The 17,672-nt window shown below is 40.1% G+C and overlaps 1 protein-coding gene across 3 annotated transcripts in view; it reads left to right on the forward strand.

Annotated features, from left to right (window-relative positions):
* The window catches only part of tbc1d22a (TBC1 domain family, member 22a), a 133,766-nt gene that overhangs the window by 28,516 nt on the left and 87,578 nt on the right, over positions 1-17,672 (forward strand). For 2 of the 3 annotated variants that reach the window (XM_042403462.1, XM_042403461.1), the window contains 4 exons: positions 7,128-7,256; positions 9,314-9,376; positions 9,825-9,890; positions 16,657-16,771. In XM_042403462.1, the coding sequence (XP_042259396.1) occupies positions 7,128-7,256; positions 9,314-9,376; positions 9,825-9,890; positions 16,657-16,771 (373 nt within the window). The remainder of the gene's footprint in view (positions 1-7,127; positions 7,257-9,313; positions 9,377-9,824; positions 9,891-16,656; positions 16,772-17,672) is intronic. The other variant, XM_042403463.1, reaches the window with a different exon arrangement.

The raw sequence follows: 17,672 nt of genomic DNA on the forward strand, positions 1-17,672 counted from the left end.
TGACCATGATGATCCATATCTGAACTTATCTCTGCCCCACCTTGCAAGATTTTCAATAGATTAAAGCAGGAATAATCCTCAGGTTAAACCCAAGGCTTGGATTAAAGCTAAAAGTGGGCATAGTGTCAAAAGCACTCATATCTTCTGAAGTGTCATAACACTTGACTGCCTTTTCTGTCCTGTCTGGGGTATGATCCAGTGGAGAAATAGATAGGAGGGATCAGGCTCGAAAAATCTATTCTCTGTCTCGCACGCATACACACATACACACACACACACACACACACATTCAGACTCCCTGCCCACGCTGTATTCCATAAACTTGGCAGAGGCACCTAATAAAACTTCACTCCAGTGGTGTCCCTTGTGCCCTTCTCCTGCTCACCAGTGTGCACCAACTTATTTGATTTTTTCCTCCCCTCCAGCAGGCATGCTTGAGCCACGCTCGTCTTTGCCCGACAAAGACGAGAAACAAGTTTTCCCACTGCGGTCAGAGCTCGGTAATGCTCCCCCAACGGCCCGCATTTACCGCCACATCACAGAAACTGTACACAAAGGTCTCCACTGTTATTAACCAGTGTGGAAATTAAAAAGCAGGAAGCAGGTGGAAAAAAAAAAATGGAGAGAGGGAGAGAGTAGTTTTTATTCTCACTAGATAGCTTCCCTCTGCCTCTTTGCAATATATGAGCACGAGGCTTCACGGGTTGCCCCTGGCCTCAGAAACACATCCGGTTGAACTTCCCATTATTTCAGAAATAATACCATCTTATTTCATTTGTTTAAAGAGCACTTGGTGTTGGAGCCTGAAGGAGAAGGGAAAGAAATTAAATGGCTTTTCTGCTTTGTGAAAGAATGTCAGCCTGTGGCAATATGTACATTTGCTAATGGAGTGTGGCTGTTAAATGTGAAGTGGTGGGAGAGGAGAAAACTAACTGGCTGTGGAAATATTGATAAGGCTAAAGGGTTATATGAGATGTATCAGGAAGCACCGGCAGCAGAACTGATTTAGAGATTATTATGTTTAACTGTTACTGTATAACAGTACATATAATTATATTGCCAGAGAGAAAAGAGTAGGGTTGGTTTTTTTTTTTTTTTTGTCTGGGTATGCACAATCTTAAAGCCATCTCACACCTCGCTAGAACACGCTGTGCCTTTTTCAGTACATTCATAAGAAGCGCAGATTCAATGTCACCTCTCAAGATTACCAACTAAGTCCATAGAAAATAGTTTTTCGTAAACAAGACAAGAAGCAGGAGAAAAATGTTGCCTTTGTGTACGCAGAACTTCAGTTTGTACATTTGTGAAGAAATACACTCTGTATTTCACCTACTCCGTTAATGAAGATCAACAGTGAAGATGAGCCAAAAGCAGCGCTGCCCACCACTGACTGCGTAGTACGTGGTCCTCTTTTGGATCATATCAGTGGTGTATTGACAAAGAACGAGGGGGATGTCATTTTATTTTTTCTTAAAAACTTGAAGGGCTTGACTCCAAAGCCTTCTTTAAACCTTAAAGTCTCCCTCCAGTCATAAATGTGTTTTTCATGTTCTTCCTTCAGTCGGATGTTTGAGCTTCTCTGTGCAGAATGATGTATGTGCAGTTTGACACTAGAAGGCTGTTTTTTCATTCATCTTCTGAAAGCGGAAAGTTTCTCTTTGGTCATGGAAAATCAGAGTTAAAGGCGTGAACCTACAGGAAGGATTTGTGACATCTCAACTAGTTTAGAGCCAATCGAGGGCCGGTATACAACCTACACAAGTGTGATGTGGATACTTGAAACCTCCAGTGCACATATACTGAGAATAGATAGTAAATCCATTAAAAGTCCACTGAGGTCTTCTATCAGCTTATGTTGGCTAAAGTCGGTCATTTTTGGTTAAAAACCTGTAGCGGCAATAAATATGACACAGTGAAACCCCAGTGAATCTTTTGCATATTTATATTTGTTTTAATTCAGTTTGCAAAAATGAATTTAAAAAGCAAAACTTGTCTCACAAGATGCAAGTGCAAAATGGAGACAAATAAACATAGAGACGAGCCTTTTTAAAGTAAGATAAGTTTTGTTTCTTCGACCTTTGCTGTTCCCATAGCAGGACAGTTTGTTTCCAGTCTACTTCCACGATAATGCACTCCTGCTAAGTAAAAAATAATTTAGATTCAGAGTAAGCTTACTAAAAAAAAACCCAACAAAAAACAATTTCATTTAAATTCCCCAAATGGATTCCCCAAGCATATTTGTCCTGTTTTTTTTTTTACAGAGTTTACTGAAGTGGAGGATCCATTAGAGGGATGGAAGGATTGAGGAGTTAGTAGATTGATGCAGGGAAGAATGAAGAGATGAAGTTTATGCAGACAGATTAACAGAGGCAGGAGGAAGCACTGCACTGCCACATTTTGTACCACTGGCAGGTCACGCAGATCTCCACTCATTCACCCTTTTTAACCAGTAGACCAAGACATATTGCAGCAGACACATTGAAATGTTTCAATTATGATTAGTAATAAAGAGTAGTAATGAAATAAAACCACCAAGTTGTGCATGACACACTTAATTGTACTACCACAGTTTCGTCCTCTTCATTGTCTTCAAATCTCCCTGTGTGTGTGTGTTTGCGTGTGTGCGTGTGTGCGCGCATGGTCCTGCCCTATCAAGCAGTAATGCAGCTGCAGTGATTGACCTCTATTAAGCTGTCCATTAACCTTCAACACACGCATGCTCTCTTCTTCTTCATTTGGCAGAGTGCACATAACACCAGAGCCTACTGTTTTGTAGCTGGCCTGTTTTGTCTTGCGTGTACGCATGTGTTTTGTGTGTGTGTGTTTGCATATGGAGCAGTTTCAATATGTGACGGATGGGCTTTTTGGCAGACAGCTACTGTGAAAAAGTCACAGTCATTGCTTAGGCGGATTTCTGCGGGCAGAGATGTGACCGTCTGGCTGACTGGCAGCACCGATGGAGAAGCAGCAGTCAGGTAGATGGGACGGGAGGTGTCTGCCATCTTTTGGTTGTGAAAGGCTGACAGTTTTGTTTTTCAGGGCTAGTGACTTAAACCAACAGATAAAGAGAATGAGAAATACTTCGAATGGTGGTGCTGTGAAGGGTTGGGATAAGATGGATGGGCTGACAGAGAATATAAAATGAGATGTGTGTTTATATGTCATATCATCCGCATGTGAGTGTGTTGAACCAGGGTCTTACTGAGTGTATTTTTCACATTTTAGTTCGCCTATGACGTTTGTTTCCAGTGTTTGTATGTGTTAGCCATGTGTGTCGTACGTGTGTTTATGTGTCTGCAAGCAAAGTTGTTGAATGCAACAAATAAACCTCTAGACTCTCCAGACATCTCTTGGGGTCTTGTCTAGGAAAAAAAAAAGAATATCTCTATATAAAGCAAGGAATCTCCTTCTGTCTGTTTGTATGTGTGTTTGTCCTTCGCATATCTTGAAAACCATTCATCCAATCTACTTCATACCTGGTTGATGTATTGCTGGGGACCCAAGAAAGTGCAGTGTCAAGTATGAAGTTGTTTGGATGAGCGCTTCTCAAGAAATATATAAAAATACCTCACAAACAACATTGATTTACTTTTTCTTCTGCTGGTGGAGTCAACGGGTGGAAATATCAACAGTGCCATCGCAACCCACATTGTGGTCGGACCTCGAATTGCATTCGTTGTGGACTTGGAAAAAGTTTAAGTGACTTAAGCACTATTATTTAATTGTGAAATGTGAATGAAACTTTGCCTGTCCGTTCAAGACTCACTCAGGATGTCTCAGACACGTTTTGAACGGGCACTGCAGTTCATCTAACTAAAAAGCAAGGAATCTCTGTCTGTCTGTATATATGTATGTGTGTCTTTTGTATATCTTGAGAACTGTTCATCCGATCTACTTCACACCTAGTGAGTGTATTGCTGGGCACCCAAGGATGTGCAGTGTCAAATATGGTGCAATTTGGAGATGTGACATGTTTAATATTAATGAGCTTCGAATAAACAAGCAAATAGTGAGACTCTTAGCTCCGTGTCTGAACGCAACGGGGACTGTTTGATATAAACACTGTCACGTCACAGCGGGGTCAGTTAAATTGTCCAAGAAAGAAGAATGAGTGCACACAGGAGAAAAAAAAATGGAGGTGGAGTCAGTAAAACTAGCCAATAAGAGTGCAGGCACGTTTGATTGGCAGCAGAATCAACCAATGGAAGATAAACTGCTTGTGCAGTTCAACCTCTGTTTAGTCTTACTGGTAAAGTTTCTTTCTGGATTTAGACCATTTAATTTATTAATTCCTTTTTAAATTAAAAAAATAAATTTTAAATCCTTAATTACAAACCAGTTTGCTGTCTCTTTTTCGTGGATCTGAAACCTGCATCTCCACTCTTCATATGCCTGCTCACCAAAACTTTGTTCAGTGCTCCATGAGAGTAGTTAACGTCATGGATATGATTTGGATTGTGATATTAAAAATAAGATAATAATGTTAAATGGGACATGATGTTATGATATTGTTGTACCAAGCACAGACACACAGACGCATGCTGTGATGTAATGCCCCCACCCCTCCTTCTTCTGCTGCCCCCTTGATATTGCATCTCCTATCAGTGATCTCGATTAGCCACAACTGGACGATATGAAAATAGAAATGATCGCCCAGCCCTATAGCAGAGTCACAAGAAAGACAGAGGTCCATGTAGATGACAAACACACACAGGAAACATCGGCCTTTTAAGGTCTGTTATATTTTTCAGAGACTGTGTGTGCAGGTAGATGAGTTTAGTTTGGTGGTGATTCCACTAAAGCCAGTCCAAAACAGAGTTAATCTCAGATGTGACTGAACAGCAGCCAAATGTGTTCTCAGAAAAACCCGCTTCCAATTTAAACAGTTTAAATTGGAAGTGATGTCAAATAAATGAGAGACAGACAGACTGATAAAAGGGAGCAGGTATACAACAGCATCTGTCTACTTAAAAAATCCTTCACAAGGGAATACAAGTAAGATTTGATCATAAAAAAATATTTACTCAGTGTCCAATTACCAACTTTTTCCTTTCAATTGCCTCTCACGTCAAGGTCTTCATCAGTGAATGGAGTTTGCTCAGTTTTCATGGAGACGGCTCAGTAGTTACTCAACAGGTGGTTGTTTATCACGTGACCTGTCATCATATGGGTGAAGGACCATGTATGCCTAATGGATGAAATGATGCCTTAAAAAAACTTAAAGGAATAGTTTGACATTATTTCTTTTGTTGCTGAGAGTTAAATCAGAAGATCCCAGTAGCTGGAGCCAGCAGTTGGTTAGCTTCGCTTGGCATAAAGTCTGGAAACAGGGAAAATAAGCTTGCCTGGCTCTGTCCGAAGTTAATAAAACCTGCAAACCAGTATCTCTTAAGTTCATTCATTAGTTGGGCTTTAGCTAAGCTAACAGCTTGTTGGCTATAACAAAGTGATGTCAATCTTTGCAACTAACTCTGTTATTCATAATGTGCACTCAGCTCTTGTCTTGTCAAAAGGAATGATACAAAGTAGAAAAATCGATCTTAAGTGCTCAAAAGGGTAACAAAATAGATTAAGTTAAGATAATGAAATTAGGAAAGATTAATTACACCCTACTCAGATGAATGTGATGAGTAACTTTTATCATCATATTGTTGAGAATTAACATAAGAACAAAATATCCCTAACCAATACACGCACATGCAAATAAGACAATTTAAAACACATCAACAGCTACGATATGGATGACAAGTTTTCAGAGCAAGCAGGCGTGTTTGAGCTCTGTTTTGAAGACTTTAACTTTGTGAATATTTTAGAGCCCCTGGTCCCAGCTCTCGTTTTTAATAGACTTAAGATTTGTTGTTCAGTTTGGAGTTGACTTTCTCCTCATTGCATAAGCCTGACCGCACAAGGACAACGAAACACACTTTCACAAATGTATGCTCACATAAATTGTCTGACAAACATGTTCCCAGAAGTATACACACACACACACACACACACACACACACACACACACACAGAAAGGTAGCTCCCTTAAGAGGTGGCAAACATTTTGTCAAGAAAGCAGAAAGTTTCCTTTGCAAAGTGAAGTGTGTCATTTACAGACTATGTAATCCCAGGTGGAGGAGTTTGGTTTGTGATTGAACTCGGCTAACAGACTCAAAGCAAACAGTCGAGGTTTTAAAACAAGAGTTTAGAAATAAAACCTCATTAAATAGTGAATACTGACAGACAAATAAATAAGAAAGAGACCGACAACATAAAACGCCATGTGGTTTCAGAAACTGAAGAGACTTTCTTACTGAATATCTACAGAGCTGAATTAATGAGTCCCATGTGGAACCCACTAGCACTAGCGTGTGTGAGAGTGTGTCTGTGTGCATGTGTGTTACAAATAGACAGGTGTGTTAGTAGAGACCATTACCAGTTACTTTCTAAAGTTTTTATTTGGGCCTGTACAACTATCTGTACACAAGTGCCAGGGAGTTATGGTAATGCATATATAAAATGGTTTAGTGCTTTTAATTTTGATGCAATGTTGTAGCATGCCTTAATTGGACAGTACAATGATTGAAGTTATTGCCATTTCAATGAGAACAGATTTTATGATGTTGGACATTTAAAGGCATACTTCAACGTTTTGGGGAGTATGCTTATACACTTCCTCATGGACACAGTCAGGAGACAGTTAGCTTAGTTGGGACATAGCCTGGCTCTGTCTAAGAGTAACAAAATCAACCTACCAGAACCTCTAAAGCTCAAAATAATGCATCATAGTGTTTGTTTAATCCAAACAAATCCGTTTTTCGAGACAGATCCGAAACGTTATTTAATCTAGTTAGTAAGAAGAAATAGATAAACAGAGAAATACTGTATTTTGGACAGTATGTATGATGTTAAATATGGTATATCAAAGAACAAAACAGAGGAAAAGATTGTATTTCACGCCAAATTTAATTTTTCATCACAAAAGTATATATTTTTCTTGTTCAATCATTATTTTTTCATCAGTGTAAGCTTGTAAGACTGAATTCTTTCTTCTATCTCCTCTATTTCCTTTTCTTTCTCTGCTTCCTTTCTTCTCCTGTCTCTTTTTCAAACTCTCTCTCTCTCTCTCTCTCTCTCAGGGTTACCTGCCAGCTAATGCAGAGAGGAGAGAAAGCGTCCTACAGAGGAAGAGACAGGAATATTTTGGCTTCATCCAGCAATACTACGACTCCCGCAACGATGAACACCATCAGGACACATACAGACAGGTATACATGCTCATGCACTCCAAACCACACACAAACATATATTTTTTCTTCATGTAATGATTTCTATTACATTGCTTTTTTCCTCCCCCGCACACCTGTCTGAATCCCAGAATTTGAAGGACAGGAATGAGAGAAGGACAACAAAAGGCTCCATTTCCAATTACAAGAACAACTTCTTGTCACTAATGTATTCCCTCAGCAAAAACCCAGGACACAAAGATATTCATGTGTATGTTTGTGTGTGTGTGTATCTGAGAAAGAGTGTGTCTTGACAGGGTTGCGCCCTGCAGCCTGGATTACTGAAACCAGTTATCTGGCAAAAAGTGCTTTTCCATGTTTTTTTCCGCTCTCTGTCCCTTCCTTCTTCCCCTCATGTACTCATAGGACCGTTGTCTGTCTGTCTGTGTTGACATGGAGGCAGTGTGGTCGAGCTCTGTTCACAGAGCAGACACAACCCGCCCCGAGCTTCAGAGAGCTGCTTAAATGAACTCTTGTGTTTGGCTTTGAAAATAATATCTAGTTTTACTGTCTTTTCTGTCTGTATTTATCTCTCTCTCTCTTTCTCTGTCCCCCCAATACTCTTTCATTTTAACACTCAACTACTTCCCATTCATTTCAAGCCGATAAGCAACATCAAAGTGGGCTGTAGATAGCGAAAACCCACATTTTTCATATTCTGTCCAATTTCCCATTGATCTCTTCTGCACTGTGCCAGAAAGCCAGCATACTTTGTTTTGATGATTGTTTGGCTCGCATCTTGAAGCCTCTTTTTCTGCCAAATTCCGCTCATTCAAGCACTGTTTGTGTTGATGGAGAAAGGGATGATTTCTAGTGATTTTTTGTTGTTGCCGTGTGTGATTACGTGTGTTTGTTCATATGTCAGTTTATGTTTTGTGTCTAATGTGTTTAAGTGGCTTTAGATATATTTACGTACATGAACCTATATGTTTGTCTGTTTATGTGTCTGTATTCATACAGGGTGGTCCATCAGCCAGTCTGAATTTCTCCATCTGTGTCCATAGTTTGTGTCTCTTCTCGTGTCTGTCCATCTGTCTCCTTAATTTATCCGTTTATGTAGTTGGTAACCTGCCCAAACAGCTTCTGCATGTGTATACATATGCATATGGATGTAGCCACTGTAGAAGTCCCAGCCTGCACTGCAAGCTTTTTGAAGTACTGCTGCAGTTTCATTCCATCCCAAAAGAAAGTGTTAAAAAAAAAAAAAAAAAAAATCAAGCTTTGCCTTTTATAAAGCTGTCAGAATACACAAGATAAGTCTGGTAGCTTGTTGGATGAAAGACACTGGAGATGTGTGTTTGAAGCAACTGTTAAAGTTGCATTAAACTGCCCCCACTAAGGGGCAGTAAAACCAAACATTTGCTTGTTATATTTTGGGTTTGTCAAGCTCTGGTGGCTAAAGTTTAAGCAATCATCCAGCAGTAAAAACGTTGGCAACCCAGTGGAATCCTTCCCGCTACCGGTCAGATGTAAGCTCAACATTCGTTTGCTTGTCTGTTTGTCTTGGTTTCTTCCACTCTTTTAACCAGTCGCTTATTGACGTCGTCACTCAGTCATTTTGCACTTTGCAGAGGCAGATTGAACTCAACCATACAGGCAAGCAACTCAACGAACTGAATGCTGCTGGAAGTCGTATAGAAATGTTGATTCCCAGTGGGATCAGTAGTATAAGCATTATACAGAATCAGTTTACTCAGTGTCATTTGACTAAGTTTTAATATCACACATAACACTCCTTGAGGGCAGTACATTTGCATTCACTTGTTGAAGGAAAATTCCAGATTTTCTTTTGTAGATGACTGTATTGGGATCTACTTTAGTCAGTTGATCCTCATTTATTAGAATAAGGTTGATGGATCTTAGAATTTTCCTTTAAATCTTGACATGCTCATTTCCTACAGCTAGTTAAAAACTGCTCTAAACGCCGAGGACAAGAGCATGAAGGGGACTTCTACAGTGGTACTCGTGAGTGCAAATGTGCGCGTATGTGTGCGTGTGAGTGTGTTTATCTAACACTTTCTCTCCCATGTTGCTGTCAGATCCACATAGACATTCCTAGGATGAGTCCTGAGACTTTGGTGCTGCAGCCAAAGGTGACAGAGGTAAGGTGGACAGGACTGTGAATATAGCTCAATCCCCCAGTCCTGTCAGCAACAAGCCACACACTCTCGCAAACAGTCCGATGCAATCTGGACTATTTTCAGTTGGCTTGGCTCCAGCTGCTGTCCCGCATCCGTCTGGCTCCCTTCTGACGAATCTGTCCTCCTGTTATATTGTTAATCTGTGGGGTAGACACTCTGAAATGGTGGAAACGTGGTCTTATACACACACACAAGCACATATTGTACTATCACAGATATAACTTGACATGCATAGACACATATGAGCATTTAAGATCACTGCCGCCATCCATTTCAGACCACCGAAACCCCCCGTCCGCCTTCAATCAAGGACACCAATCCACTAACTGTTGCTCTCTCTCTCTCTGATCTGTGCTAACCTGCCCGTTGCTTCAGTGTTTGTCTTTTTTCTCTCTTTCTCTCTCTGCAGATTCACATTGACATACCGAGAACTAATCCTCTTATTCCTCTCTTTCAACAAGCTTCTGTCCAAGAGGTGAGACCCCCCCTGCTGCACACACACCACCTCACCTAGCAGGGTTTTCCCCTCTGCTTTTGGGCAGATTTGGGTGGTAGCCAGTAGCGACTAGCTGTATGACACACTGACATTGTATGAAATACAGAGAAATAAGGCTAGACTGAAAGTCAATGAGGAATCATAGTCTAGATACAGAATAAATGATCTTATGGGGTGTGTTTATGGTATCAGTGGGTGTCATGTTAGTATAATCATAAAACTAAAGAAAAGAACATTCAGAAAGGAGAGTGCAGCATGAAAAATATTCATGAGTCAAGAACAACACGTAGAGTTTTTTTTGGTGTGTTTTCCTTTAACATCTGCCTAGGAGTTTGAAATGGGAAAACCCTTGCTGTTGCACACTGCATGACCTGGCATGGACGAACAACAAACACACATACAGACGGCCCACAGAACTAAGAACACACAGAGAAGAACCGAATCATACCTGCAGTCATGCATGATATCAGATACACATAAACCTCCACCCTGCATGGTTAGCACTCTCATGAAAGCTTCTTTGTTCTGCTTTGTTAGTGCTACTGAACAAAGCATATCTTGTCACTGCTGGGTACTGTGTTGTAGGGGATATAGAAACTAATTATCTTAAAAGCCTCTTAAGCATTATCTTTGATAAAACAATAACTATCAGAGGTAGTTAGAGCACATTAGAAAAACATACGGCAAGGCGGACATTACTGGACCAAGATGCTGAATCCTTACTCTTTGTAAGTTGCTTTTGGATAATAGTGTTACTCACGGTAAATATTTGAAGTGTAAATGTGGTTCGAGTCACTTTTTGTTTCTGCTGCGGTGTAAGAATAAGCATGTGTGTTAGAGGTCGGCTCAGCAGGCCTACGGGACTATTAGCACAGCTCCTCAATACAACTTAACACTAAAATTAACTCGACGCCATTCATTTCTATGGGGTTAAGTAGATCGTATTATTACAGTGCTTCTGGGAGGCCCTGCCATACATAGAACCACTGGCCTGAGAAGCAGCAGAGGTAGAAATATCTCATAATGAGGTGCAGGCTAATGAGGTGGCCAGGGCTCTCTTACCTTCAGTGTGTGTGTGAATACACCTACACATACAATAGGTGTGAGCAAACACACGCATATACACTCCTAAAAGCACAGACACCGACGTATGCATGGTTATACACACGTAAATAAAGGCAATCGGAGCACAAACTCATACATAAGCACATGAATTCATACACACTCAGTCACACACAGTTCTGCAGGTAACGCCACCTCCCGTTGCCCCTGTATTGTTAAGGATACGACTCTGTAACCTGGGTGGTAAGGAGGGAATAAATAAGATCAGACGAGGAGAGTGGCTCTGTATGCTTACCTCTCTCTTTGCTTTCTTTTGTACAGTATATACTATGACCGTCTATATTCTTTTTTATTTCCCCCCTTACCTCCTTTTCCCCTCTTGTCCTCCCAGAAGCCGTGTCTCTCTCCCTCGCGGTCCCTGTTTACCAGCTCCCCTCTCTTTGCGTGCCAAATGAAAGCCACCAGAGTGCATTGAAATATTCAGGCAGCGTTGCTCCTCTTATATTTTGGTATTCAACTGACTCCAATGGCCCCCCCGTTTTTTTTTTTTTTATACGGTTATACTTGCTGCGGCGCCACCTGAAAATCACCTCTGCTTCATTTCATTCAGTTGTTTGTCTCTGCGCTCCCCTCATGGGGCTCGGGGAGATTTAGCCAAGATGGAAGGCAGTCAACAGTCTGTTCCATTTTGGGGAGAGAGGGATATTGAAGCAATTCTGCAGTGATTTCCTAAGTGGTATCTAAGTGTTTGAGTTTTTCTTGTTTTGGAGAACAATGCAGTCTTCACAAGATGCAGATAATCAGCAATTACAAGTTCCCGACGTGAGAAGAAAACGCTCACTTTTGCCTCCAAATTGTGATTACAGGCTGAATGAGCAGGATTTATTATTAGAGCTTGGTGTCTTTTTTTTTTATTTTTTTCATTTAAACATTTAACTGATGCCTTTCAAGTAAAGAGTGCATGCACATGTAGCAATTTGAGATACTGAACCTATCGTCTTTTGACAGTGGGATCGTCTTTTAAACCTCCAGACCCCCCTTTTTACTCCTTTTCACTTTGTGTGTGAGATGTCAATGAAGAGTTCTTTGACTTGACACCATTTTTGTTGTATCAATTTCCTTCCTACCCCTTGAGATTACCCTTATCAGGGTCCCAAGGGGTCTGGAACTAATGGGATGGAGCCAAAGCATTATGACACAGGAGACTCGGGAAAGCTGATTTCCTGTCCTGGAGATGCACGGCATTACCAGAAGAATATGAAATTAATGTGAGATTAACAACATTTACAGGAATCTAGTTTGCCGTCTTTTGAAGACTAAATGAACTTCGGTCAAACCTGAAGACAACATTGTTCGGTTTGAAGCCGGTGCTTTCTCCTTGTCTTGGTTTTCCGTCATTCACATTCAAATGTTGCTGCACACAAACACACACAGGTGGGATTCTTTGCCAATAGTAAAGTGGGTATGGGAAGGGTAGAGTGTGTATCAGTGGCGGCTGGTGAGGACAGGAGGAAAACCAACCCATGGTGTCTTGTTATTTTAAACTAGTCGGCTATTTATCTCTATTTTCTTTTGTTCAAAGTTAAAAGAGGCACATGGAACAAGATTTTAAAACACCAACATAATTTATAGCATAACATGTTAAATAATAGCAGCCCATATTCAAACAGAATGTAACATGGAATATTACAACAAACCGTATCAAACTATATCATTGTCACCCACCCGATGAAATTGAATGGGGGACAATTTTATATAAAACAATTTGCTTTCAAAAACGAAAACCCCCGAGTGGTGAAAAGGCTGCTTCTTTAATGAAATATAGCATATACATATCTTAGTATACAGAAATATATTAAGTACCACAAAGCTTATAATCTGATACAGGTACAGATCAGTGCTGAATACAAGAAATTACTTTAATCTTATTACTCAATATACAGCTCAGCTTAAAAACAAACAAGAATGAAGAAACTGTCAGAAGCAAGCAGCCAGACCTCCTGCACACTCATTCACTAATCACACAACATCAACAGGTGACTGAACAACAACTCAATGAAAAACTGGATCAATTCCAAAAGAATCAGACTCCTTCCATGTGAGACGAGACAGTTCACTGTAACTTCAACAAGCAAACTACCTGCAGCACATTATATGATCTCTGCTGCATTCTGGTTAAGGAGATAAATTCACACAGCAGCCACACAGAGAGACATTTAACAATCCGAGATGAAATTAGTGACCAAAGAGACAGAGAGAGAGAGAACATGTATCTGACTCCTGTTATCTAATGTCCTCATCCTGTCATGGAGATGAAGTATTCATGTCATAACACTGCATTTATGGCTGTTGGTCATCTTGTTTGTTTGTTAACAGAACTGTGTCGCTGCTGGTTAACCGGTCTGATATCATTAGCAACAATGACAAACAAGCTAACTCTCCTGGTTGTTTCATTTAAATAATGTTGTTAACTTTCTATTGTTGATGAGAGGAGTTCACTTTAGAACTCCACCGTAGTCCCGCTGTGTGTCGAGCCCGGACAACTGAGGCAGATAGGCCCGAGGCTGCACCAGCAGAGCATAGCTCTCTATCCGCTCCCCTTCAGCTTCCTGCCACTCTTGCGCCGCCCCTGTCCAAATCTATTCTCCTGTTAGCTTAACTGCAGTCCTTAACAGTCCTTCAGGGCTGCAACAACAAGCTAACTGTTGCGTTTGCCAACACAAGTAGCTATCTACTGCTCTATAATAAAGGGAAATGTAAATCTGAAAAAAGGACTCTGTTGAAAAGGTCTAAATAAAATGTAATTTCTCAGTGATGTGTTTAAAAGTAGTTTGCAATTTGGACATTATCATTTCTTTTCTAATATGCTACTATATGAAATATGAATCTATTGCTTTACTGCCAGTTCATCACACTCACATACAATACAGTGGTGGAGAATTGAAGATGAAATTTGGAAATGATCATTGGATCAACACGATGTCAATATTGTATTCTGGTTGTTGATTTGTTAGGGAGGACGTCCTTTTGCAGTGTCATTTTACTTGAATTGGTCCATAACAGATTAGCATGAAAAAAATGAAGTACATGAAATTGATATGAAATCCCGCCCTGAGGAGGACAGCAGGAGCCCGTTCTCCTCCTCCGCTCTCCTCTCCTCCCGCCCTGCAGGTGTCCCTGTTGAAGCATTTTAATCAGCATTTCAATAATGGATTTTTTTCCAAAGAAGACAGAAAAAATATGTTATAGATGACACTGAGATTTGCTATTGGTTTATTTCAACCAATTACTCTTTTTTTTAATATTTTGGTCTCCCTTTTACCTCTCAAAAATAGAGGAGGAGCAACCTCCTCTGCCTCTATGGAGGAGCCTCCTGCGGTGTGTGTGTGTGCATGGGTTCACATGCAGCGCTTCTCTGTGTCGGTGCCAATGTGAAATATGTATGTCAGCTTTTGAGGTTGCATGAAAAGAAAGTCCCATTACCCACTCCCCCTGCTAGCACCAGCACCTCTCCATGTTTGATGGATAGGGCTTTGATAAGGAAAGAGGAGGTGAGAGGTGTGGAGGCAGGTAAAGGGGATTTGAGGAGAAAGTGGCACAGGGAAAGCCAGAGAAAGTTGCATCTTCCCAATCTGTCTGACTGTCTTAATGTTGATGGAATTACTTTAAATAAAAATGAGGGGTTTTGTGCGCTCAGCTTTCAAAAAAACCAATATCACCATGACTGTGTTTTTTTCCCTTAAAACAATGAGCTATGAGGTTATTTAGAAAGTGACAGAGACATGACATACCCCCCAAAAAATATGAAGGTGTTTGATGGGTGTGGTGCAGAAAGGTGTGAGTGGGTTTCTGTATTTTTGGGAAAATCCATTTGAGCACTAGAAAAACAAGCTGAACATCAAGCCTCCTCTAATTCACTGGGGCTGACAGCATTAAACAGCCACCCATAACGAAGATGGAAGTGTTTGCTTTGCAAAAAAATATTGAGGAGCAGGGAGAGAGCCAGAGAGAGGAAGAGATGGAGGAGGTGCTCAGATGGGAAAAGCAAGAGACAGAGACAAACTGAGTGAAAAACAGAAGAGAGGAAGGACGAGACCAACAGCAAAGCAGAGTTTATTAGATTTCACTGTGATTGTACCTTATATGATTACATGTGACAAATAAACTTGATTGATTGATTGAGAACAAAGTTCCAAGTGAGCTTTTGGTGCACAAAATAATGCAGCTGAGAAAGTGATGCGTGAGGTGTCGCTCTGTGCTGAGAGAGAGGAGTTAGCAAAGAAAATGCCATCATAGATAAGACTCTGCTCACCCCGTTTTAACATCCGAAATCCTTAGTGCAGATTCTTATTCTAAATAATTTATTTGAAAATCTTTAATTAAAAAAAGTTATTTGGGCAAACAGTCATAACCTAATTTGAAAACAAGTGTTTTAATTTGCAGATTACCTAAAATACATTTAGACAATAAATACCAATATGAAGGTGAGACTATTCAAATACCTATTGCACACACACACAAAAATAAACAAAAACAAAACAACACATACATTAAACATTTAACTTTAAGGGTTGAAGATAGAATATTTTATTCACATCTCATGTAACATTGAACTCAAGTATTGAGGGTTTTAAGTCAGTGATACTGTTGTTAGAATATATGCTATTAAAGGTGCCCTGTGGAGTTTTCTTATAAACACAAAAGTTTTGTTTACATAATTTTTTTTTAACTTAAATGCAGCGTGTGTATCCTAGAGACCTGATAAATATTTTGAAGGCATTTCTTTCCTCATAAAACATTTGAAAAACCAATTTTTAAAAAATATTGTAAATCCTCCATCGTTTAATCAATGTTTCCTAACACGCTTCTCTTGCTTGTCTTTGTTGGCGCATTCCTTCGCTTCTGTGCGCATTACTACCATCAGCTGTCAATTAGTAGGATAACTAAGCACATATGTGTCCTGCGTTCATAATACACCCCCCCCCCCCAAAAAAAAAAAAAACAGGACATTGCTCTATAGCACTACTAGTGTTCAAAAACTTCACAGGGTACCTTTAATGTTGTTCTTCCAACACATCCACCAACAAAGGAGATGAGGTTAAACAAAAATATGTTCAGCTTATGTGGAATGATGACTGCAAAAAAAAAGTCAATGTTTGAACCAAATGAATAATACCTTTAAAAAGGAAAGTCTACATCTATAGTTTTCCAACAAGGTCGTCCTCATTCAGCCGCTTTCCTCTCCTCGAGCTTGGCATGCCTCAAATTGTTTCGATTTCTATAACCACCCTCCACACCTCACTCACTTTCTGAAGTGTACACGTTTATGGAAACCTGTAATTCTAACCAGATGTTTTCTATGGCATGCCTTATTTGCTGTGCGAGAATAACTTTTAAAGGTGTCAGAAGATGTGAAATCTTTTACAGTGGAAATGATGAGTTGATTTTTCAATTGGTTGATTGATAGATAACTCAAAAGATCAGGGGAGGGTTCATTGTTAGAGTTAAAATGTTTTAGTAAAGTCTTTAGTTTTATACTAAACATTTCCAGATTGTAGCCACTCTAATAGAGAGGTTAAATGCTTTTCTGTTTGGTGTTAGTGTAAATTCAATACATTTGTGCATTAGTGTTCAATCTACAGACTATTCTGACAGTATGTCTCTGTGTATGTTTGTGTGTAAGATTTTTGAACGGATCCTGTTTATTTGGGCCATCCGCCACCCGGCCAGCGGCTACGTGCAAGGCATCAACGACCTGGTCACGCCGTTCTTCGTCGTCTACGTCTTCGAGTACATCGGTGAGTAGCACCTCTCACTCTCTCTGCCTCTGATCTTTCCCTTTTAAAACTCCTAAATCTTTTATGTGATATGCTATTTATGTGAGGTCATGTGTGTCATCTTTTTTCCTGCCCCTCTATTGCAAGTGCTCCTCTCCTCAGTATAGAGCGGCACCTTTTGTAGCCGGCAAGACTCCGATTTATTTGCCGGTTCATCACCACAGGTCACAGGGAGTCGACCCCAGGACTCTCAAGACAGTCTGTGTTTTAATATCTTTCTGGCCGTGGAACTATTCCTCCACCTCTGCCTCTTCTTTTTTTCTTCAGTTTATGTTTTAAATGTGCTCTATTTATCAAAGCGCTGTGTTTAATCGTTATGATTAGACGGGATGTGTTGAGTATGAGCGAGAGAACATGACATGTGTAGGCGTGCGCGTGTGCTCGTTTGCGCACGCTACATCGTTTTCTCCAGAGTTCTCCTGCTGTGTGCGTTTATGTTGAAAGTACAAACATACTTCGTCAAATACAAAGCACACACAGACTCTCAGCAGCTGAAACGGAAAACCAACAGTTAACATTTCAGGAATGTACATTGTATGGATTGTATGGATTGTAATTGTAAAAACTGTTGAGCTTATTTTCCACCTCAATAATACTTTATTTTCCCTTGTATTTTTTCTTTTATGAGATAGCTGACAGTATAGAAAGTAGTGATTCTGTGTTTGTATAGACAACATCAAATGCACAAAGTTACTATTGGTGCATAACATACTTTATAGTCAGTGTTTTTTTGTTCATGTGTCAAGGATTCCTCCATATTTTTCAGGAAGTTTATGAACAAACCCCACATATATTTATTATAAGTTTCTTTTACTTACTGCAAAAGTTATTTATTCCTATAGAATGAGACCACCTACTGACA

This window comes from Thunnus maccoyii, chromosome 23 (assembly GCF_910596095.1).
Source record: "Thunnus maccoyii chromosome 23, fThuMac1.1, whole genome shotgun sequence".
Taxonomy (NCBI): domain Eukaryota; kingdom Metazoa; phylum Chordata; class Actinopteri; order Scombriformes; family Scombridae; genus Thunnus; species Thunnus maccoyii.